Source organism: Aotus nancymaae, unplaced genomic scaffold (assembly GCF_030222135.1).
Source record: "Aotus nancymaae isolate 86718 unplaced genomic scaffold, 86718_ANA_hifiasm-v0.15.2.pri h1tg000006l, whole genome shotgun sequence".
NCBI lineage: Eukaryota > Metazoa > Chordata > Mammalia > Primates > Aotidae > Aotus > Aotus nancymaae.
Window position 1 is genome coordinate 80,860,306 of NW_026988417.1, and position 26,006 is coordinate 80,886,311.

Here is a 26,006-nt window from a genome sequence, read left to right on the forward strand (position 1 = left end):
TTTTTGAGGGAGGCTTGCTACCTTTTGGGGTTGTGATTAGATTGTGCCAGTAACAGAATTCATGCAGTCAAAAACATTTATGGGACTTTCCTTCATGATAGGTACAAGGGATGCAGAGATGAATAATATAAGTTCTCGACTTTAAAGAGGCCCACAGTTTAGTAGGGGAAACAGAGGTGTAAGTAAGTAATTGCAATGCCAGGTCCCAGGTATGGGAGGATTCCAATAAAGAGAGGATAAAGCCAGGCATGGCAGCTCATGCCTGTAGTCAGGAGGATGAGACAGGAGGATCACTTAAGCCCAGGAGTTCAAGGTTACCCTGCAGAACATAGTGAGTGGCAAGAAATACAAAAATTAGCCAGGCAGAGTGGTGTGTGCCTGTAGTCCCAGCTATTTGGGAGGCTGAGGTGGGAGAATCACCTGAGCCTGGGAGGCTGAGGCTGCAGTGAGCTGTGATCACGCCACTGCACTCCAGCCTGGGTGACAGAATGAGAGCCTATATCTAAAAAAAAAAAAAAGAGGGAGAGAGAGAGAGAGAGGATCAGATCTGCCTCAGGAGGTCAGAGGCGGCTTCCAAAGGGAGTAAAACTTGAGCTACATTTTGAAGAACGAAGGGGAAATGCAAGGAGGGAAACATGATAGAAACAAGACCAAGCAAACTTGTAACTTCTGCTATGGAATGGGTACACTTTCCTGTAGACAGTTGGAGCCAGTGTGGGCTTCTAGCTTAGGGAGCTGATACGATCACATGTCAATCTGAAGATGACTCTTGAAACGATGTAGAGGATAGAGTGAGTTGGATAGGCTGATGGCTGACAGACTAAGGAGAGGGCTAACGAAGAGGAGGAGGGGTGACGAGGGCTGCAACCAAGGCATATGAGCTGGGATGGAAAGAAGCTAGATTGAAGGGAGACAAAAACCATCAGAATGGTGGATCCAACTCCATGAGAGGGATAAAAAGAAGGCCTATTCTAAGGTGAAACCCAAATTTGTGGCATCATGCCAGTAGATTTCTAGAGAAAGAAAAACACATTTTTGGGGAGGTGAGTGTGAGCTGTCTGGAAGATATGCAGGTAGATCTACGTGTTAACTGTAGCATATACTTGTCTGCACCTCAGGTGATGGCTGATTAAGAATTCAAGATTCAGGCCAGGCATGGTGGCACATGCCTTTAATTCCAGCTGCTCAAGAGGCTGAGGTGAGAGGATTGCTTGAACCCAGGAGTCTGAGACTAGCCTGGGCAACATAGTAAGACACTTGTCTCAAAAAAAAAAAAAAATTCAAGATTCGAGAGTCAATAATTATTTAAGGTACAACTGACTATTCTATAGAAAATAGACAAATATAAATAAAAAGCCACTTCCCTTTCTAAAGGTGTCCCTGCAATCCAAATGAATACTGGGAAGGATTGTATTCATCCTTCTACACGAGGCTCACATGTGTCTTAGCACAAAAAGAGGATTCTTTTATGATATAAATACGTTGAGAATTTGGTCAGGCTATTACAATGAACTGATAGTTCATATGGATTTGCATCTTTATACCACTCTGAAATCTGGACCAACTGGGCCTCCAAAAGGGCATTTTGCAGATTTGGGCTTGTTTCTGAAGCTACAGACAGGCCTCTTCCAAGCACTAAGTGCTTCACAAACAATATTTCTAATTCCCAGGACAACCCCCCAAAAAGGCACTTTTACTCCATTTTTAGATGAGGAAGTGGAGGCCCCTGATGTTAGGTAAGCTTTCCCAGCTCCCAAGTGGTTAAGGCCTCAGTTTAATATAATTTGACTCCAAAGCCCGATGTTGCACCATGCCTTGATAATAGGCCATATGGGTTTCATGTATTTCAGATGGGACAGCTTAGTGTCAGGCAAAAGATCCACAATGAACCTTTTAACCATGGAACTGAAATATTTACAGATGAAATTATACAATAGCTGGAATTAATTCCAAAATAATTGGGGCTGTGCTGGTCCATGGCCTGTTAGGAACCGGGCCGCACAGCAGGAGATGAGCCACAGGCTAGCAAGTATTACCGCCTGAGCTCCGCCTCCTGTCAGGTCAGCAGTGGCATCAGATGGGTGGGGATGTAGATGAACTAGGATTGGCCTTGAGTTGATATTGTTGGATCTAGGTGATAGATTTGTCATTATATCATCCCCTCTTTGTGATATTTCTGATATTTTCTAAAATAAAAAGATTTTTGTTTGTTGGTTTGTTGGTTTGTTTTTAGATTGAGTTTCGCCCTTGTTGCCCAGGTTGGAGTGCAGTGGCGTGATCTCGGCTCACCACAGCCTCCACCTCCCAGGTTCAAGTGATTGTCCTGCCTCAGCTTCCCAAGTAGCTGAGGTTATAGGCATACACCACCACACCCGGCTAATTTTGTATTTTTAATAGAGATGGAGTTTCACCATATTGGTCAGGCTGGTCTCCAACTCTTGACCTCAGGTGATCCACCTGCCTCTGCCTTTCACAGTGCTGGGATTACAGGTGTGAGCCACCACATCCAGCCAATAAAAAGTTTTTGAAAAACTATTTGGATAAAATAGTTGGGGAAATGGCATTTTTGTTGAAAGCCAACTATTATGTTTGGAATATTTTTTGTTTGGAGTTCTCCATTACAGAGTTCCCCAGTGTTCATATTAAGAACATTGTGCAGAGGAATGCACTGTTTAGATCAGCATTCCCCAACCTTTTTGGCACCAGGAACCAGTTTCATGGAAGACAATTTTTCCACAGATCGGGGGTGGGAAGTGTTTCAGACTAAAAGGGTTCCACCTCAGATCATCAGGCATTAGATTCTCATAAGGAGCAGACAACCTAAATTCCTCACATGTGCAGTTCACAGTAGGGTTCTCACTCCTATAAGAATCTGATGCCACCGCTGATCTGACAGGAGGCAGAGCTCAGGAGGTAATGCTCTCTAGCCTGCGGCTCACCTCCTGCTCTATGGCCCGGTTCCTAACAGGCCAAGGACCAGTATCCATTTGCAGTCTGGGGACTGGGGACCCCTGCTTTAGATGATGTACTCTGGCTTTGCATTCTGGCATTGGCTAAGCTCCCTCTCAAAGGAGGTTGGGTCAATACTCTCATTCCGTGTTCTTCCTAACAGCTGGAAACATTGAATCCCTGCAATGCTGAGAAGTTACTCCAACCACAACTAGAATAGTTGTCGGAAAGACAACGGTTGATTTTGAAGAATGTCACCAATTTGGACATGATTCTATCCTTAACCCTTCTTACCCTATCAGCTCTACCAAACATGGAGAGTAGTTGGCTGCAGGACAGCTATTTTCCTTACTTGTAGATGCAGCTATTTCTCACCCATCAAGACATAAAAGGTCCCTGTACCCTAAGATTGATTCTACATACACACCCAATGGGAAAATAGGATGAAAATTTTAAAGTAGTAAATACTTGAGGAAGTAGACAGAGTAATTTAGAAAAAGAAAATATACAGGGCCAAGCACAGTGGTTCACACCTGTAATCCCAGCACTTTGGGAGGCCGAGATGGGAGGATCGCTTGAGCCTAGGAGTTTGAGGCTACCTAGGCAATGTAGTGAGACCCCCACCTCTACAAAAAATTAAAGAATTAGTTGGGCTTGGTAGTATGCACCTGTAGTCCAAGCTACTCAGGAGGCTGAGCTGAGGCAGGAGGATTTCTTGAGCCCAGGTGGTTGAGGCTGCAGTGGGCCATGCTTGCACCAATGTACTCCAGCCTGGGTGATAGAGTGAGACTCTGCCAGAAAGAAAATAAAAAGAATATATGGATGTATATCATATAAAAATATACATAAGGGAGGCCGAGTGCAGTGGCTTGCCTGTAATCCCAGCACTTTGGGGGACTGAAGCAGGAGGACCACTTGAGGCCAAGAGTTCAAGACCAGCCTGGGCAACATATTGAGACTTCATCTCTGCAAAAACTCAGAAAATGAGGCAGGAAGATGGCTTAAGCCCAGGAGGTCAAGGCTTCAGTAAGCTGTCATCACACTACTACACTCTAGGCTGGGTAACACACAGAGACCCTGCCTCAAAGTAATAAATTGATACATACATATGTATGGAGACTTGTTTCTTTCCATTTGAAATGTTTCATTCAAAGACTAGAATTAAATTGCCATAGGCCATTGCAAGTTTAGCTTGAATAAATTATTAATATTTTTTGAGATGGAGTCTCACTCTGTCACCCAGGCTGGAGTGCAGTGGCGCGGTCTTGGATCACTGCAACCTCTTCCTCCTGAGTTTAAGCAATTCTCCTGCCTCAACCTCCCATGTAGCTGGTATTACAGGCACCCATTGTCACACCCGGCTAAGTTTTGTATTTTTAGTAGAGACAGGGTTTCACCATGTGGGCCAGGCTGGTCTCGAACTCCTGACCTCAAGTGATCTGCCCACCTCATGCCTGTAATCCCTCCCAAAGTGCTGGGATTGCAGGCATGAGCCACCGCACCCAGCCTACCTTGCAAATTTGATAGGAGTTTGTTTTTTCTATTTATAGGCCAAGCAATACCATGTATAAATATTAAGAATCATGGGTGTTCCTTAGTGCCTAGTTGTTTATAAACCATGGGAAAGAATGAAATCATTGACCAAGTGAGGCAGAGCAACAGTCTTCCCTGGGAGTAAAGAGACTAGCATTCTCTACTGACATATATTTTAGGCCTGGCCTCCAAAAGAAATCTACCCAAAGATGTGGTGTGTTTGTGTCCAGGGCTCCTGAGCCTAATCTGTGGCTGCCTCTGTGTTTTTCTAAGTTATAATTTTCCATGTCATCTAAATTTATAATAATTCTTTAATATGATAGTGTTTCAGTGAACAAACATTCTGCTTGCTGCATTTCTTCTGAGTGAGTAATTCCCTGACAACTACCAGATCTTGGCAGAAGCAAACCTGGTCATAAGTTATGCTCCACTCTTAGTGTGGTGAAACCTATGATGCGTAACACAGTGTTTTTGAATTCAGTGCTGATTTTCCTAAAGGACATTTGGGAGGAAAAGAGAAAAGGAAAGGAAATATCCAAATTCAGGAATAGAACTTACATATTATTATAGGACTTAAAAAATACATGAACACTAATGATGAACTCATTTATTTGAAGTAAAAGACCTTATGCTATTTTTCCCATTTCTCTGTGTGGCTTGATTGTGGCGAAAGTCTCTGTGTGAGTTTCCATTATTGAAGGAGTTAAGGTCTGTGGAAAAGCGTGAGACAGCATGCAGGGGCCAGGTTGGTTTCCATGTCACAGCCAGTCTAATCTAACTGAAAGGATGGAGAGGTTTGTCTTTTTTGGATAACGTTAAGGTTCTTCCAAGTAACCAACAATGTGACTTTACCACACTGTTCATTAATGGGGGTTTGGATGGCCACCATGTCTGCTGCTGGCTGAGTCCAAAACTGCGGTCACTCTCTCCAGCAAGCTCATGCAGGGTTACGTCATCTTCACTCAGCCAACCCAATGCTTTTTCCATCTGCTAAAATATAGAACATGGTTGCCAATTCTACTCTTTCTACAAAGAGAGACAGGGAACATAGACGAGTTGCTGCTTTTAAAGATTATATGTTAATTGGCATTTTAAAAACCTGTTAAGCTAAGCACGCTTAGTGTGATCAGTCACAGTCACCATGGTGTTTTTTAATAGGACAGTTTCTGCTCTTACGGAGCAGAGCTTTTGTGCCAGTGGGTTAGAAGCATAACATGTTTCTATACTGAAATGATTCTCCAACCAGGACTTCTTTTCATCAGGGGTGACCTAAAAGGTATTATGTGTGATATAGTTACATCATGTTCTTAACTGGGTTTAGTAGTAGGATAATTACAAGGTTGTGTCCACGTCAAATAGGAAGAAGTGGTAAGTTTTGCACAATTATTTAACTCCTCTGTTAGGCCTTCCTTATTTGCTGTTCTCTTTTTAAAATTTTACTAAGATATTGCTAATGGGCTTGGGAGCTTATAAAATGATCAGGATTCTTGCCTTATGTTTTGCATGTTGGGGTAACAGTGGACCTAGATGTATTCATAAATAAAAGGTGGACCTACAAAACCAGTTTCTCAGTTGCTTTCAAAATGTGCTAAGAAAAAATAAAATAAAAATAGGAGAATCTCCCTTATAGGTGATAGTTTAGTTTGTGCTTTTTTGTTGTTGTTGTTCCTTTTTGCTATTTACGAGATTTCTTAAATAAAAGGCTATCTTTTCTTTTTTTCATTATTATCTTAAAGGTCTCTGGGGAACAAGACTCATGGAGGAAAGCAGCACTAACCGAGAGAAATACCTTAAAAGTGTTTTACGGGAACTGGTCACATACCTCCTTTTTCTCATAGTCTTGTGCATCTGTAAGTAGAATATTTCCTTCCACTAATGGAAAAGTTTTGAAAAGATTTGACCTATCCAAATCATAATTAAAAGGAGTTGCACCGGAGGAGCAACTCAGAAGTTACTTCCTTACCTTTATTTAATTCTGATTTTTTTTTTTACTTAGGTATGTGTTTATTGACTATCTTCCTATAGTAGAATGCAAGCTTTATAAGAGAAGGGACATGATTTGTTCTGTGCTGTACCCCCATTTCCCAAAACTGGGGATGGCAATGGAAGGTTCTGAAAATTGTACAAGAAAGAATTTGATCAAGTGCTCAGTGACTGTGGACTTGCCATTAACACAGGAAAGGAAAGTCAAAGAGTTCAGTTCCAATTTAGAATTTGGTCAAGTTCTCTTCTGCACTCTAGTAAACATTAATTAAAAATCAGCATTATCTGACCAGCCAGTTCATTGTTAGCGGTGACAATTTTCACTATGAGATACACGTGGCAACTTGCCAGACACCACAAAACTAAGTTAGAGGATATTTGTCTTAGATTTCTTAACAGTGAATGCAGTGTCACTATTATTACAGTGTCATCATTATTGTCATACTGTTGTATCAGTTAACGTAAAGTCTGCCTAAAAATTATTTCCAGAAAAATGGCTTTCCAAATTTGACTTTCAGGAAATACAAATAATGCCACTAATACTGCTTTTATTGGCATATATATGTAAAAGTCCCCTTCTTTTGGATTTGGATATATTGTGTTAATGCATTATTTTAATTCATTATTTCTGCTCAATCTTTAATAATTGCTGGCCTTTTACTCCACAAGAAACTTGCTATAGACCCATGTCTTTCCTCTTCCCTTCTTTCAGTTTGTCCTCCAATCCTCTGGTAGGGGGAGGGGAGGGACGCCTGAGCTAGACTAGTCATAGGAAACATTTGTCTCAAAGTCCAGAAGGCCACAGGTGATGGATTTGTCCTCTGAATCCAAGGGTTTGGATGATGGATTTCTGTCACCTCTCATTTCTGTCACGTCCTTATCACAAGAACAGATAAGGAAGCAGATTTATGACCCCAGAGTCTCCTACCAAACTCCTCTGAGAAAAGAGTTCCTTTTTTAAAAAAATTAGAGACAGGGTCTTGATCTGTTTCCCAGGCCAGAGTGCAGTGCCGCAGTCATAGCCCACTGCAGCTTCGAACTCCTAGACTTAAGTGATCCTCCCACCTTAGTCACTCAAGTTGCTAGGACTACAGCTGCACACCGCCATGCCCAGCTAACCTTTAAAACATTTTTGTAGAGGTGAAGTCTCACTTTGCTGCCTATACTGGTTTCCAACTCCTAGCTTCAAGTGATCGTCCTGCCTCAGCCTCCCAAAGTACTGGGATTATAGGCATGAGCCACTGCATCCAGCCTGGATGTGATATTTTTGTGGTTTAAATTGTTAGACTTTAGAAACTGAGATTGAGTTTGCTGCCTGCATTAAAATGGTGCTTAAATATTAAACTGCAGTGGCTTTGAATATTAACAAGTTGATTAGAATTATTAAGTTCTTTTCAGTCATTACATATACAGACAAATTTCTTATGTAAAATAGAAGGTAACCCCTGTACGTAAGTCTAGAATTTCAGCAGTCCCTAAAAGTGACTGAGCATTAGAATCACTCAGTGATTTTAGAATATATATGTGGTTTGCCTAGATCTCCTAACAGCGCCTCTAAAATATAACCTAGAGAAATGAGTTTTCAGATGCAGTGAAAGTAAGCCAGAGAAGTAAGCTAAAGACAGACAGTGTTAGGAAACATGCCTAAAGTCACATAATGAATTGGTTTTCTTGTTTATTTGAGAATATTGTTGCTTTTTGTTCTTTTTCACATGAATCACATTTTATTTCTTATATGAGTAGCTATATATTTAAAAATTTTACTTTTGAAATATTGTAGAATCTCTGGTTAAGAAGGTAACTTAATAATCATGTGGTCTGACCTCACTGGATGCTAAAATTCTCTTTAAAACATCCCTCTCAGATGGTTACTCGTCCCGCCTCTGATTGAACAAGAGTCCCAGGTTAAGGGACTTACTTCTTTGAAATAGTTCCTTTCATTTTTCTACAGCTATGTTAGAAAGTTCTTCCTTCAGTGAAGCCAGAGTCTATCTCTTGTAACTTCCACCCAGTTGCATCCCCCAAGCCTGTGTATACCAAGTATCTTTTCTATGCTGCTTTTCCAGTTCAGCTCTTCAGAGGTTGGGAGACAGATACCTAATCTCCCCTAAGACTTCTCCAGGTTAAGCCTTTCCAGTTCATCCAACTGTTGATTATGTGATTGGAGACACAAGTTTGAGTAACTCCCTGGATGGAAAGTCCCTCTGGTGCATGTTCTGTTCATCAAAGTCCCTAAGAAAGCACACGAGCCTCCCTGTGGTGAGTGGGGCCATGAGATTCCTCAGTCAGACACTACACTGTGGCTTCTGCAACCTACCATGGCCAGACTCATGAGGCTGTCTCATCATATAAATGACTCCTTGGTCTCTTCACGAAAAACGGTGAAGCACTGTGTCCCCCAGCTGTATGTGAGCTAGTCTGGGATCATAGTGGAGGACTTCTCTTTCAACCCTGTTAAATTTCATCTCGTTAGGATCTACCCATTTTTCAGTTCTGGATTCATTCATCTCACATCAGCTACTCCCTGAAGCCTCACAGTATCAGCAGAGTTATTATGTTTGTCCATATCCTTGTAAATTATGAAACCAAAAAATATTAGTCTAACAACATCAGTTCATTAATCAAGGCTCTGATTGGAGTTCACTTCATTATATTATCATCCAGCTCAGAGTGTTCATAAACAAGATGATAGGAAAGACTTTTCCAAATCCTTGTCTGAGTAATTCCACCATTCTTCTGATCTGGGAGCTGTTGACCAGATTAAAAAGGAAGTGGGAATAACCAGGCAAGATTTACTCCTAGCAAAGCCTTACTGGTTTCTAGTGATTGAATCCTTTCCCTATTGATTATAGGCCATCTTTTTAATTACTAGTTTTAAAATCTTGCCAGCAATGTCAATATTAAGTGACCAAGAATATCAGATTCATTACTGTATGTAAATGAGATAGTGTACTTACCTCTGTGCCTTGGGTATTAGGCTGTTCTTGCATTGCTATAAAGAAATACTTGAGTCTGGGTAATTTATAAGAAATGAGGTTTGGCCGGGCACTTTGGCTTATGCCTATAATTCCAGCACTTTGGCAGGCTAAAGCATGTGTATCGCTAGAGCCAGAAGTTCAAAACTAGCCCGAATTACAAGGCGAAATCCCTCTCTACAAAAGATACAAAAATTAGCTGGGCGTGGTGGCATGCACCTATAGTCCCAGCTGCCCAGGAGGCTGAGGTGGAAGGACTGTTTGAAGCTGGGAGTCAGTGATTGCAGTGAACCATGATTGCACCACTGCACCCTATCCAGCCTGGGCAACAGAGCAGGAACCTGTCTCAAAAAAAAAAAGAGAGAGAGAGAGAAAAGAAAAGAGGTTTAATTGGCTCATGGTTCTGCAGGCTGTATAGGAAGCATAGCTCCAGCATCTGCTTCTGGGGAGGACTCAGGGAGCTGTTCCTCATCGTGGAAGGTGAAGCAGGAGCTAGCACATCATGTGGTAAATGCAGAAGCAAGATAGAGTGGGGCTGGGAAGGAGCCACACACTTTTAAAAGATCAGATTTCATGAGAACTCACTCGTTATCTCAAGGACAGTACCAAGAGGATGGTACTAAATTATTCATGAGATATCCACCCCCATGATCTGATCACCTCACACCAGGCCCCACCTTCAGTATTGGGGATTACATTTCAACATGAGATTTGGATGGGGACAACATCCAAACAGTATCAGCTTGCACAGTAGGTAGGGTTTTGGAAAGCAGTTTAACGTCGTAAGAAAAGTACAGATGTTTTTTGCTTCAGAGAAACTTAAGTTCAAATCCCAGCTCCACCACTGACATGATAGGGAAATGTGGGCAAGTTAACTAACCTTTCTAAGCCTTTATTTCCTCATTCCTAAGACATGTATTTGGAAATATCATTGTGAAAATTAGAAATAATATATGAAAAGATCCTAGAACGCTCTCTGTCATACGGTAGTAGTATTAAGAAGTTATTCTTGCTAAAGATTGTTGAGAATGGCAGAATTATCTCAGTTCTAAGAGCTATAGTTTCTAATTGAGCTCAGACTCAGATTTATTTGGAGCAGCTAACTGCTCACCAAGAGCTTATTTTCCATCTTACCAATGAAAGTTTTGTTCCTGTCTTTTAAAAATCAGTCTACTTAACCAAGAGAACAGAAATGACATGAGAATTAGGTAATCCCACTTTCTCTGTAATTCAGGATTTATTCTTACTTGAAACCTGAGAGTTGCTATGCATTCACCATTAAAATACTTATTAATATACATGGGTTACTGTTATAAATAGCAATAGTATTGCTATTCTGTGAGTTAGATGTTGAAGTTAAAGAAAGGAATAAAGAATATTTAGAAGATCTTTGAAAACAATGGCTGGGCATGGTGGCTCATGCCTATAATCTCAGCACTTTGGGAGGCCAAGGCAGGTAGATCACTTGAGGTCAGGAGTTCGAGACCAGCCTGGGGAACATGATGAGATCTCGTTTCTACAAAATTTGCAAAAATTAGCTGGGCATGGTGGCATACACCTGGGAGGCTGGAGCATGAGAATCACTTGAACCCAGGAGGCAGAGATTGTAGTGAGCCAAGATTGCACCACTGCACTCTAGCCTGGCAATAGAGTGAGACTCTGTCTCAAAAAGAAAAGAAAAGAAAAGAAAAAAATGGAAAGAAGGTATTTGGTGAATCTGTGATAAAAATATATTTGCCATTTCCTTTTTCTGTGCTCTCTACTCATTCTATAAAATTGAGTAAAAAATCTACAAGTTTAAACACAATAATAAAAATCACAAAAATTAGTTGAGTCAACATTATAGAAATGTAGTATTTCTATATGTCAAAGAAATAGGCAGCATTAAAAAGCAGAAAGCAATTGCAAAGAATGATTATAAGAAACATCACAAAGCATTAATATTTTAACACATTTGAAACTTGAAAATCACTGAGAAAAACAGTAGACTTCCATAAATATTTTACAGAGTAGAAAAAATAGGCTGGACACAGTGGCTCATGCCTGTAATCCCAGCACTTTGGGAGGTTAATGTGGGTGGATCACGAGTTCAGGAGTTGAAGACCAGCCTGGCCAAGATAGTGAAACCTTATCTCTACTAAAAAATTCAAAAATTAGTCAGGCATGGTGGCGGGCACCTGTAATCCCAGATACTTGGGAGGCTGAGGCAAAGAATTGCTTGAACTCAGGAGGCGGAGGTTGCAGTGAACCGAGATCATGCCACTGCACTCCAGCCTGGTTGACAGAGCAAGACTCCGACTCAAAAAGACAAAGAAAAAATAATTCATATGTAGGCACAGTGGCTCATGCCTATAATCCCAGTACTTTAGGAAGCCAAGTTGAGAGGATCACTTGAGGCCAGGAGTTCAAGGCCAGCCTGGGCAACATACCGAGACCTTGTCTCTATTAAAAATTTTAAAATTAGCCAGGTATGGTGGTGCACACCTGTAGTCCCAGTTACTTGGGAGCCTGAGGCAGGAGGATCGCTTGAGCCCAAGTTTGAGGCTGCAGTGAACCATGATTGCACTACTGCACTCTAGCTTGAGCAATAGAGTGAGACCTAGGGTCAAAAAGGTAAAAAAATAAAAATTAGCCAGGCATATTGACACATGCCTATAGTCCAGCTACTCAGGAGGCTGAGGTAAGAGGATCACTTGAGCCTGAGAGATGGAGATGGCAGTGTGCCATGATCATGCCACTGCACTCCAGCCTGGGTGACAGAGTGAGACCCTGTCTCAAAAATAAATTAAATTAAATTAAAATAAAGAAAATTTATTCACATAGGAAAGTGATACGGTTTTGCTCTGTGTCCCCACCCAAATCTCATCTCCAATTGTAATCCCCATGTATTGAGGGAGGTTCCTGGTGGGAAATGATTGGATCATGGGAGTGGTTTCCCCCATGCTGTTCTCATTATAGTGAGTAAGTTCTCATGAGGTCTGGTTGTTTGATAGGTGTCTGGCACTTCCCCCTTCTTTTTCTCTGTCCTGCTGCCTTGTGAAGAAGGTGCTTCCTTCTTTGCCTTCTGCCATGATTATAAGTTTCTTGAGGCCTCCCCAGCCATTCAGAACTGTAAGTCAATTAAACCGCTTTCCTCTATAAATTACCCAGTCTCAGGCAGTTTTTTATAGCAGTGTGAAAATGGACTAATACAGAGACTTGGTACCAGGAGTCGGGTACAACTATAAAGATAACCTGAAAATATGTAAGCAACTCTGGAACTGGGTAACAGGCAGGGTTGGAACAGTTTGGAGGGGTCAGAAGAAGACAGGAAGATGTGGGAAAGTTTGGAATTTCCTAGAGACTTGTTGAATGACTTTCACCTATATGGTGATAGTGATATGGATAATGAAGTTCATGCTAAGGTGGTCTCAGATGGAGATGAGGAGCTTACTGGGAACTGGAGCAAACGTCATTCTTTCTATGTGTTAGCAAAGAGACTGGCAGCATTTTGGCCCTGCCCTAGAGAGCTGTGGAACTTTGAACTTGAGAGAGATGATTTAGAATAACTGGGAGTGGAAATTTCTAAACAGCAAAGCATTCAAGATGTGACCTGGCTTTTCCTGAAAGCATACAGTTATATGTGCTTACAAAGAGATGGTTTAAAATTGGAACTTATGTTTAAAGGGGAAGCAGAGTCCAACAAAAGTTTGGGGAGTTTGCAGCCTGACCAAGTGGTAGAAAAGAAAAAGCCATTTTCTGGGGAGAAATTAAAGCTGGCTACAGAAATTTGTGTAAGTAATGAGGAGCTGAATGTTAATCACTAAGACAATGGAGAAAATGTCTCCAAGACATTTCAGAAATCTTCAAGGCAACCCTTGCATTATAGGCCTGGAGGCCTAAGAGGGAAAAATGGTTTTGTGGGCCCAACTGCTCTTTGCAGCCTTGGGACATGGCACCCTGTGTTCCAGCCACTCCAGCACCAGCTGTGGCTAAAAGGAACCAAGGTACAGCTCAGACCATTGCTTCAGAGGGTGCAAGTTCCAAGCATTGGCAGCTTCCATGTGGTATTTGGCCTGTGGGTGCACAGAAGACAAGAGTTGAGCTTTGGGAGCCTCTGCCCAGATTTCAGAGGATGTTTGGAAACACCTTGATGTCCAGGCAGAAGCCTGCTGCAGGGGCAGAGCCTTCATGTAGAACCCCTACTAGGGCAATGCAGAGGGGAAATGTGGAGTTGGAACTCCCACACAAAGTCCCCACTGGGGCACTGCCTCATGGAACTATGAGAAAAGGACCACCATTTTCCAGACCCCAGAATGGTAGATCCACCAACAGATTGCATTCTGCACTTAGAAAAGCTGCAGACACTCAATGCCAGCCTGTGAAAGCAGCTGCAGGAGCTGTACCCTGCATCGCCAGAGGTGGAGCTGTCCAAGACCATGAGAGCCCACCCCTTGCATTAGCACGCCCTGGATGTGAGACAGGCAATTAAAGGAGATTCTGGAGCTTTAAGATTTAATGAATGCCCTGCGGAGTTTCAGACTCGAATGGGTTTCAGACCCCTTTGTTTTGGCCAGTTTCTCCCATTTGGAATGGGAACATTTACCCAATGCCTGGACCCCCATTGTATCTTGGAAATAACTAACTTGCTTCTGATTTTACAGGCTTATAGGCAGAAGGGACTTCACTTGTCTCAGATGAGACTTTGGACTTGGACTTTTGAGTTAATGCTGGAAAGAATTAAGACATTGGGGAACTGTTGGGAAGGCATATTTGGTTTTGAAATGTGAGAAGGACATGAGATTTGGGAGGGGCCAGGGGGAGAATGCTATGGCTTGGCTCTGTGTCTCCACCCCAACCTCATCTCCAATTGTAATCCCCATGTGTCAAGGGAGGGACCTGATGGGAGGTGACTGGATCATGGGGGCAGTTTCCCCCATGCTGTTTGCATGATAATGAGAGTGTTCTCATGAGATCTGGTTGTTTGGTAAGTGTCTTTCACTTCCCCCTTCTCCCTCTCTCTCCTGGTGCCTTGTGAAGAAGATACTTGCTTCTCCTTTGGCTTCCTCCACGATTGTAAGTTTCCTGAGGTCTCCCTAGCCATTCAGAACCATGAGTCAATTAAACCTCTTTCCTTTATAAATTACCCATTCTCAGGTATTTCTTTATAGCAGTGTGAAAATGGACTAATACAGAAAGTATTTAAACTCAGTAGTATCCAAAGAAATAATAAAAATAGAGAAATGAACAACAAAATCATAGTACAACGTGATATGTACTAGGACAGGAAGAGCCCGAAGAAGTCTATGTATTTCCATTTATTTATCTCTGAAAGAAGGAAACTTTGCCTTATATTCTAAAGAAGAAAGCAATATTTTATTTTACTTGTAAAAGTCTTGCAAGGATACTTGTTTAAATATAGTTTTCCTAATTTGCCTGGGAATCCATGAAGATCAAGTTGATAACAAGATCAGTGAAGTAAAGGTCAGTTAGTTAATCTCACAGCAGCTGCAGGCTAATTCTATTTCCAGTGAAAAATGTCCTGATAGCTCCCCACATATCTTTTGACAACAGACAGTTTCAGTCTTAAGATAACAGGTTGCAATTCATGAGTAGTAACTATTAAGCCTTCGACTATGGCTGGAGGGCCCCTTGTCCTTTATGATAAATTGACTGGACAAAAACTCAATTTTAAAATGACAAGAAATAGAAGATGTATAGATGTACTTTAAATGTGACCAAAATGGGTTGTGAAAACATAAGACACAATATCCAAAAATACTGGCAACACAGTATACTGTAGAGTGTTGGTGGTTTTACCCTTGTGATCGCGTGGCTGAGCTTCCTGCCACTGCTTAGCATTGCAGGAGCATCAAACTGTCTATCGCTAGCCTGGGAAAAGATCAAAATTCAAAATTCTAAATATGGTTTCTACTGAATGCTTGTCACTTTTGCACCATTTTAAGTCAAAAAATCAGTAAGTTGAACCATCATATGTCCAAGATTATCTGTATGTAAATATTACACATCTTTCTCTCACTTTGAGAATAAAATAATTCTAGCCAATACTAGCATTCTCAAAAGCACTTGTGTCAACAGTCTTTACCCCTTAAAGATTTTCCTCACAATTTTACAGTTGTCACTACAATTTTCTTTGAAATTTTAACCAAATCTGGATTAAAAGATTTGGGGTTTTTAGTTACTGAATTATTTCACAAACTCTCTCACTGATTCTGCAGTCTCACTTCTGCCTCCTAAAAAGCCCTTACCATGATCACTGGGGATGGCTCTTTTCAGCCTCTTCCTACCCATTTGGTCCAGTGGTGTTTGGCATTCCAGGACTTCCCTGTTTGGCCTTGATAACTCCCTTTCTTCCTGTGTTCCTCCTTGCTGTGTTCACTTGCTTTTCTTTCTTCTTTCTGAAGCATGTTTACACAGCATCTTCTCTGATTGGGCCTGGGACGTTCTCTAGGTCTTTTTTTTTTTTTGAGACAGAGTCTCACTCTGTCGTTGCCCAGGCTGGAGTGCAGTGGCATGACCTTGGCACACTGCAACCTCCACCTCCTGGGTCCAAGCAATTCTCCTGCTTCTGCCTCCTGAGTAGGTGGGATTACAGGCATACTCTACCACGCCTGGCTAATTTTTGTATTTTTAGTAGAGACAAGGTTTCACCATGTTTGTCAGGCTGGTCTCAAACTCCTGACCTTGTGATCTGCCTGCCTCGGCCTCCCAAAATGCTGGGATTACAGGTGTGAACCACTACACCTGGCCCTCTAGGTCATCTTTTCCACAGACAATGCTTCAATTAGAACTTGCATGCCAGTGACTCCCACATCCCACTCATGAGCTCTGAACCTAACACCAGCTTCTGCTGGACATCTGCAATGGGATCTCTCACAGGCCTCTCATTGGTAACATGCCCCAGCCTGAACTCATCTCCCACCCGTCCATCCAGCTGTGCTCTCTAGCTCACTTGAATCCTGTGTGTCATCCTAGATGCTTCCCTTCCTAGTCTTCTGTGATCACTCTGCCTCTTCAGAGGCTCTAGAATCTTCTTTCCTGTATTGCTCTTGTCCCTATTTTAATCCTAATCATCTATTTCCTGACTTTCTCATTCATTAAGTTGTTTAGTAATTTAATTAAAAACAGATTTAGGCCGCATCTTTAAATGTGGTAAGTGATACGAAAGGAGATGATTGGGGAAAAGGATTTCCCTACAAGGAAGGCCTCTCTGAAGCCTGAAGCAAGAATGAGAAAGAGTCAGAGGAAGAGGGAATTGTATGAATGAAGGCTCTGAGGCAGGAAAACACTCACATCATTCCAGAAACACTCAGAAACCAAGTGAAGCCAGTTCCTGGAGAGCAGATCATCAGAGGAAGATGGAAAGGTGACCAGGTGTAAGACCTGTAGTTCTGGTGGGCCTCGGTGAGGGATTTACAGTAGGAAGCCATGGTTTAAGTATGAGAGTGATAAGATTACTTTCAATTTTAAGATGACTCCAAATATGAACCACAGATTGGATAGAAGCTACTTTCCCTGTGTCTGGACTTTTTAGAATTTCCAAGCACTGCTGTTTCTGGAACCAGATTAATACAAGTCACTCTAACATTTATTTATGTATTTATTTGAGACAGACTCTCACTCTGTCACCCAGGCTGGAATGCAGTGGCATGAACACAGCTCACTGCAGCTTGAGGGCTCAAGAGATCCTCCTGCCTCAGCCTCCTGTGTCGCTGGGACCACAGACACACACCACCCAGCTTATTTTTTTTTAATTTTTTGTAGAAATGAGGTCTCATTTTGTTGCCCAGGCTGTTCTTGAACTCCTGGGCTCAAGTGATCCTCCTGAAGTGCTGGGATCACTTTTCCATTTAACATGCTATCTCACCCTCAAGATAAACTTTAAAATAAGATAATAGGCTGGCATTTTATTAAATGATCTTCGCTTACTTCTTCAGAACCGCCACTCCCTATAAACATCTGGTTCTTCAACCACATCAAACCACTTGTAATCTCAAAAAGCCTCGGTGTACACTGTTCCCTTTCTGTCATTCTAATTCCTTCTCATCCTTCAAAATCAGCTCAAGAGCCAGATCCAGAGAGAAGCTTTATCGGTGCCCACCCGAACCAGCCGCTTCCTCCGAGTTGTGCTGCCACTCAGGCCCACCTCTTCACACAGGATTGTCTGATCAGACCAGCTCATGAGTTCACCGCCCTCGCAGGGTTGAGATGCAGCTGTGCACCCCTCAGTGCCGACACCTAGAGAGTCTGATGAAATGTTGACAACATTGCCTGTTTCTGTTTTCTTGTTCACTAGCTCTTCTCATTTACTAACACACAGAATTTCCCTCAACATATCCACCTAATCAGTTCAAGCCTAATAATCCCTTGATTTGTATATAGTGCTTTGCATTTATATACTGATGGTCCCCAACTTATGATGGTTCAGCTTACAGTTTTTCAACTTTATGGTGACATGAAAGTGATATACATTCTATAGAAACCATACTTTCAATTTTGAATTTTGGTCTTTCCCCAGGCTACCATACTCTAGAGATGGAGCCACAGCTCTCAGTCAGCCATCTGATCATGAGGGTAAGCGACCAGTACTCTACAGTGTATTGTATTGCCAGATGATTTTGCCCAACTAGCCTAATGTAAGTGTTCTAAACATGTTTAAGGTAGGCTAGGCCAAGCTGTGTTGTTCATTCAGTAGGCTGGGTATATTAAATGCATTTTCAACTTATGATATTTTCAATTTACAATGGGTTTATCAAGATAAACCCACTATAAGTCAAGGATCATATTGTATACTACTTTTGGTTTATAGAGTCCCTTCAAATGTTTGTTTTTATTTTATTTCCACTGCATCCCTGCATCGTGAGGATACGATACGATACACAGCTAGCAAAGCAGTTAGGTTTCCTGTGCGAAGTGGTGGCTTCATCTTGTGGCTGATGACCTGGAATACTGCAGCCACGGCATCTTGGTTCTACTGTCTTTATATCTAGTACAGTTATGTTTTTATGGCATCTCTGTTCTTTGGCCCAAGAGTTATTAAGAGAGGGAAAAAATTTAATTTCTTAACAGATCTATATATGTTAAGTCATGTATTTAATTTAAACTCTTAATATTCCTAAGTAATTTTTGTCTACTTTCTCTGTCAAAGATTGAAAGATACAGCGTTTTAAATTTCCAACTACCATTGTAGTTTTGGTGATTCTTTTATTACTAACAGGTATTGCTCTATATGTTTTGATGTTCTGTTATTCAATACATAAGAATTCATTTCAGTTAAATCATCATGTATAGTATCCTTTACCAATGTAAAATAACCATTTGATCAAACTGAGTAATGTCCTCTGTCAGATGATTATAATACCACTAAAACCTTTCAAAAAATATTTCGTCCCTGATATATTTTCTCATTCATTGATTTTTAAGTATGAGTGGGTTTCTTATATCAATTCTAAAGATGCATATCTTTTAATATTTAAAACTGTGTCATTTAGTTAGAGTCTAAACCATTCACATTTCTTGCTTTTTTGTCAAATTTCTATTATTTTATATTTTCCTGTTAATTTTCTTTTTTTTTTTTCTTTAGTTAGACGGAAAATTTTTCCTTTGCTTTTTTTATCCTAGTGATTTGGAATTTATATAATATATACTATTCTATAATACTCTTTGTTTTTAATATTTGAACCTATCTTTTTCAACATTATTAAGAATAAAATAGTATTTGTTGCTATTTTGAAATGATAGACCATGTTTTTAAGGCAACTTTTGTTAGTTCACATCCTGGTGTTTGGTTATAGTTTCTTTCTTTCTTTTTCTTTTTTTTATTTTGTGAGACAGGGTCTCACTCTTATCACCCAGACTGGAGTTCAGTGGTATGATCTCAGCTCACTGCAGCTTCAATCTCCTAGGCTCAAGTGATCCTCCCACCTCAGCCTCCAGAGTAGCTGGGATGACACGTGCACCCCACCCCACACCCTGTTAATCTTTTGTAGAGATAGGGTCACCCTTTTGCCCAACCTAGTCCCAAACTCCTGGGCTCAAGCGATCTGCCCATCTCGGCCTCCCAAAGTGCTGGGATTACAGGTGTGAGCCATCATACCTGGCCAATACTATGTTTTACTATATTTTGTTCTAGCTTATTTTATGGAAAACAGAAATTCAGAGGTTAAGACAAGGATTAAATAGCAGAAGAAAGATGTGTACATATGTGCAGATGTATGTGTCATTCACCTTAGATATTTTTTAATTCCCTTGTCTCCTTTCTGGTCCTCATTTAAGGTTATCTATTTCATGTGGTAAAATTTTCTTCACAATTCATTTCATGTAGAGAGTGAATGCTACCTTCCAAGTGGGCTTTCTCCAGTTTCCATTCAGGGACTTAAAGGAGAAGTGATGTTAACTGTTTTATATTTCCATTGCATTTTACAGTGTGCAGATGTCTTCACATATATTTCTCCATTTGAACTTTACAAAAGCCCTCGGTATTATTCTCACTTTCTAGATTCCAAAAGCAGGCTGAGAAGATTAAATAGTTGTCTAGGATCTCAAGACGAAAGACCCACAATCATGAACAGAGGCAAATGTTCAGGATGGAGGAAAGCCGAAACTCAAACACATATCATTATGACTCCAAATTCAGGGGTCTTTTAACTGCCACCTGCATGGGCTCATGGTGTAGCTGACCATCACAGTTTGAAGATCTGTCACTCAGGTGTGCCATGGACTTGCCTGGGGCCTGGCACAGGAGAGGGACTGAATTAATGTTTTCTGATTAAATATCTGTTACAGGCTGGGTGCGGTGGCTCATGACTCAATCCCAGCACTTCTGGATGCCAAGCAGGGAGGATCTCTTGAGCTCACAAGTTTGAGACCAGCCTGGGCAGTATGGTGAAACCCCGTCTCTACAAAAAATTTAAAAATTAGCTGGGTATGGTGGTGCGTGCCTGTAGTCCCAGTTACTCGGGAAGCTGAGGTGTGAGGATCACTTGAGCCCAGGAGATAGAGGCTGCAGTGAGCTGAGATGGTGCCTCTGCACTCTAGCCTTGGCCATAGAGCCAGACCTTGTCTCAAAAAAAAAAAAAAAGTTAACAATGATCATCCCCTCTAAGTTAGAAGGCATTATTTGCCTGTCTGTCCAGCAGATGGTGCTACATAACCAAGGGAATCTGTTGCTTGCCCTTTGGTGAAGCTATTAAAGCCAATACAGACCCTGAGAATTTCAAAAGCAAAAATCAATACTGGATTATGAGCGCTCAAGGAAACTAAAGAGGTATCTTTTCAATTCAGTAGCGAATATACTTATATCTACACACATATATACTTATGCCATGTTTATAAATAATATATAATAATTTATCAAAATTCCTTTTTACAGCAACAACCACAATAAACCCGCAGGTTAAAAGCTCCAAAACAGTCTATACTAATCAGTCAATACAAAGTACATTCCAATTCCAAGTTAATTTGTAAGTAATCAACTTAATCGTTTGGTTGGCACTGAGCAGCCTTCACTGCTTGCTCCTGGGTCATGTTCTTTCTCTCTTCAATTGACTGTAGACTCACAGAAGACCTTTGCGGAGGACACTGTACCCCTGTCCATCCTCTGTGGGAGTTGGCTAGGCAGCATGCTCCCGGGAGACACTATGAACTCCTCTTCTTGAGTGCAGAGATCATGTCTTGTTCATCTTCATGCCCAATATCTTGTTCCATAAATATAAATGGATTAGAATTCTAAACTTTTATCTTAGCCCCAAGACAGTTCTGAGAGGTAACAAGTCATATAACCTCTGAAGAGGACTGTTCTTGTCCTCATTAGGTCATAGGATGACAGGTAAGGGAACCAAACCCAGGGGACTGGAAATATTCATATGTCTCTAGATACAGTATACAAGTTGTGTGTATTATGTGTATTTACTGCTTATTTGATTGTTTGAGATGAACTCCCAAACACACTTGTGTTTGGATCATTATTACCTACCCCTCTTCTTAAATAATCTTAATTTCCTATGATGCTTGAAAGGGGAAGAGGGGCCAGGCATGGTGACTCATGCCCATAATCCCAGCACTTCGGGAGGGAAGGTGTGTCACCTGAGGTCAGGAGTTCAAGACCAGACTGACCAAGATGGTGAAACCCTGTCTCTACTAAAAATACAAAATTAGCTGGATGTGGTAGCACATGCTTGTAATCCCAGCTACTTGAAAGGCTGAGGTGGGAGAATCGCTTGGACCCAGTGAGCTGAGATTGCTCCATTGCACTCCAGCCTGGGCGACAACAGTAAAACTCCATCTCAAAAAAAAAAAAAAAAAAGTGGGGGAGTGGGGAGAAGAGGGCTGCATGAAGGAGAGATTTACTAAATAGCATTTAATCCCAAGATGACTTCTATAGGTTTGAATATGCTCCCTGAAAATTATTATAGGTTCAGGTAAGTATTAATCACAGGGGTATTCAGAACTGTGGTTTAAAAAAAGTATAGAACATCTTTCCCCTTGAAACTTTTTATCAGCTAATTTTAGGAATTATAACATATTATACCTGCAATGATTAAAGTCCAGAATGAGACAGTACTTGGTAAAGTGCCGAAATTTATAATAGATGCATTATAGCAATCCAGTTAAGGAGGAAGAGTTTAATAATGGTGATTATTAAACATTGGTTAAGTGCCAGCTACTATACTAGATAAAATTTAATTACTTTTATTTACACACCAAAAAAATCCATGGGATAGTTGGTTATCCCCATCTTACCAAAGAGAAAACTGAAGCTCATAAAGTTTAAGGAACTTGCACAGGTCACATAGCAAGTAAGGAGCATAGCCAGGAGTCAAACCCTGATCTCCTTTGGTCTACTAAGCTTGTAAATGATCGTCCTCCTCCTTCCAAGACAATTCAGTATAATCAGTAAATGTCCATGGCAGGGATGTAGTTCGAGTTATGGGTTCCATTCAAGATTTGATTTGTAGGTGGGAAGCAGATATGTCTGCGTCGATCAGCCTCCTAGAAGAAAGAGATGATGAACTCAAGTGGTGATTAAGGAAAGTTTAATGAAGGGACTATTTATAGAGATGTGACAGGGTTAAGAGAACCAGCAAAGGGAAGTGATGCACTAAAAAAGAGTTACCACCTCCAGGCTTGAGAGGATTGGGGGAGGGAGTGGCACATTGTGAACCCAGTATGGTTGTGAGGAAAGGGATTCCCTCAGCACCTTTGGCCAAGGTTAGAGTCTCTACTGCCAAATTGCATCCAGGTGGTGAGGGAATAGAGAATAGGGGTGGGGGGACAAACTCTGACCTCCGTCTCCCCAAAGGGCAAAGGATTCTAGTACAGTTCATATAAGCCTCAAGGAACATAACAGGGCAGAGAAGAATGGAGAATTGATCTGAAGGAAACAAACAATGACTTGCCCGTGTTACTGCAGGGAAGTACGCAGTGTGCACAGCTAGAGGATGGGGAGCCAGCGTAGATATGCTGGGGCCTGTGCAGATCAGCCGCACTGGCATGGAGGGTCTGAGCCGAGAGGTGGTGGAAGATGAAATTGAGTAGGCAGGTTGGAAGTCCCAAATGTCAAGTAAACATTCGTGATCTTACTTTGATACTCAATAGTAAGCTAATTCTCTTTCACATAAGCCAGTATTAATATTACATATTTCTTTTATAAGCCAGAGATACAGGGAGATATCCTAGAAGAATGATAGGCAGAAGGAAGGCAAGGGTGAGAGAAGACCCTGTGTGGATATTTGTCCTAAATGTTTATCTACCAGGAACAATCCCTTTGTGAAGGCTGCTGGTGTGTAAATGTGTGCCTGTTCCCTTGGGGAGTTCATTTGGATCTTTCTGTGTTCCAGTGACCTATGGCATGATGAGTTCTAATGTGTACTACTATACCCGGATGATGTCACAGCTCTTCCTAGACACCCCCGTGTCCAAAACGGAGAAAACTAACTTTAAAACTCTGTCTTCAATGGAAGACTTCTGGAAGGTATTTGCAAATAACTTTCAAAGTACCTCTTTATCACAGAAAATTGTTCATTTGGCTTCATCAGTGTGAGACGTTAAGTTATGGTGAGTTATTAGAAGTTGCTGTTCCTACTCTCAAAGGGGACAAACTAACATTGATTGAGAACTTTACCTGTGCCTTGCACTATGCTGAGTGTTTTATACCTTACCTTATTTAATTTCTATAGTAACTTTATAAGGTAAGTACTAAGAGTATGCCCTAGTTTGTTAATGAGGAAAGTGAGATTCAGGATGTTTAAATGCATATGGTCACATGGCTAGGGAACAAGAAAGATTGATTTTTTCCTAGCCTGACAGCTACTATTCGTCCTAGTTTATAATTCATTCCATGATTCAAGATTCAGTATTTGCTGAGAATCTCCTAGAATGTAAGGCCAGTGAGGGCAGTGTGGTTCTTCTGCCTTGCTTTGACTTTCATGTTTTGTCTCTTTGTTGGTGATGGCGTGTATCCCCGGCTCTTAGAGCAGTGCTTGATACAAAGTAAGCACATTCTTTCAAAGGTTTGCTGTTGGTGGGGCTTGGTGGCTCACGTCTGTAATCCCAACACTTTGAAGGCCAAGGCAGGAGGATTGCTTGAGCCCAGGATTTCAAAACCAGCTTGGGCACAATATAGTAAGACTTTGTCTCTACAAAAAAATTAAAGAATTATCAGGGTGTGGTGGCATGCACCTGTAGTCCCAGCTACTCAGGAGGCTGAGATGGGAGAATCACTTGAGCAATTGCTTGAGGTCGAGGCTGCAGTGAGCCATGACCATGCTATCACATTCCAGCCTGGGCAACGGAGTAAGACCCTGTCTCAAAAAAAAAAAACCCAATAAAAACCCCAAAACAAACAAAAGTCTGTGGTTGTGAAGTTCAACCCAACCCAGCCCCTTCCCAAATTGTCACAGATTCTAACATAATAACAATATAAGCAATGAGCGATATCACAGGAAAAGTATTATAGCTGATCCAAGGGATAAGGGGCTTGGACTCTAAGAAAATTGGAAGGGAAATTGAAAAGGAAATTATTTCCCCTTGGGGAGATAGTTTCTAAAATTCTTACTAAACCCTGGGGTCAGAGCTGTTGATTTTAAGGATAGAGACAACTGAATCACAGGAACCTATTCATATATAAAAGTACTTGGCATCCAAAACCACACTTGTATAATATGAATCTTTCACCACCTGAGTAGGGCAAATCTGATAATGATAGCACACTGAGAAATAGGTCTGTCTTCCCTGCAGGCATAGCTGGCTGTACAAATTAACAAGAGACTTTCCTATACACATTTCTTTATGATAAATTCCAGCCTCCAAAGGGACAAGGAGGGACTGAGAGTTTTCCATACAGCAAAACAGTCCAGACAGATAAAAAGGACCACCAGATGCCAGGCTGGTAATCAAAACTATAGCCTTTTTCTCTAAACAAGTTTAGAACCATGATTATGTGGGATACTATTTTCATAAGGGAAAATGGAGTTAATCATGACCCCATCTTTGTCCGAGAACAAAAATCAGAGCTGCCACGTATTAAACACCCACCCTGTGTCAGGTGTAGTGACTGTGCAAAAGATAGATTTTCCAGATTCAGGAACCTTGGTTCAGAGGACCCAGCGCAAGGCCTCATAGCTAACAAGTGATGGGGCAACATGCTATCCTAAATCTCTATGACAACAAAATTCATTCTTATCACTCTACTGTTTTCACAGAGTTGCCAGATGCTTGGTTATGCAAACGTTCGAGACAGGAGCAAGACAGCTGCTGAGCTTGGAACTTTTTCAAAGATGTTTCCTTTGCTTTTAGTTCACAGAAGGCTCCTTATTGGATGGGCTGTACTGGAAGATGCAGCCCAGCAACCAGACTGAAGCTGACAACCGAAGTTTCATCTTCTACGAGAACCTGCTGTTAGGGGTACCACGCATACGGCAACTCCGAGTCAGAAACGGATCCTGCTCTATCCCCCAGGACTTGAGAGATGAAATTAAAGAGTGCTATGATGTCTACTCTGTCAGTAGTGAAGATAGGGCTCCCTTCGGGCCCCGAAATGGAACCGCGTAAGTGTCTGAGTCATTGCCACTTGGTGATATTCACTCATTCATTCTTTGACCTCCCACTATCATTCATTCATTCATTCATCCATTCATTCCCTGACACCTTCACCAAGGTGAAAAGAAGTTCAGTGACTTTTCAGTGCTTATATTTCAACCTTGGTCAACTTGACTATTGACTTCTCAAGTTTTCACTACTTTTTAACTCCCTTTCAGTTTCTACATGCGTATTTTTCAAAAGACTAAATCATTGACCATATGACCCACAAAAAGTTGATTATCTGAGCCTTTGAAAATTTCATTTAAGATGCCCTGGGCCCTGGTTTTATAGGTCTGGTAACATTGTCCACTAGGTTATTTAACAGCATGTTTTCTGGTACAGGAACTCTTTTTTTATGATCTTACAAACAGGTTTTTGTTCAGAATGCAGTTATTTAATATGTAAGCTTATGAGACAGGTTTCTGCCCATTTTTCTCAAATGTTTGAGATTTTAAGTATATATTTGAGCATGTGCATATTTACAGG

The 26,006-nt window shown here is 41.3% G+C and overlaps 1 protein-coding gene across 1 annotated transcript in view; it reads left to right on the forward strand.

The window, feature by feature from the left end:
- Positions 1-26,006, forward strand: part of PKD2 (polycystin 2, transient receptor potential cation channel) — a 75,899-nt gene that overhangs the window by 6,298 nt on the left and 43,595 nt on the right. The window contains exons 2-4 of the mRNA XM_021673255.2: positions 6,219-6,332; positions 23,279-23,412; positions 25,236-25,486. Of these exons, the coding sequence (XP_021528930.2) occupies positions 6,219-6,332; positions 23,279-23,412; positions 25,236-25,486 (499 nt within the window). The remainder of the gene's footprint in view (positions 1-6,218; positions 6,333-23,278; positions 23,413-25,235; positions 25,487-26,006) is intronic.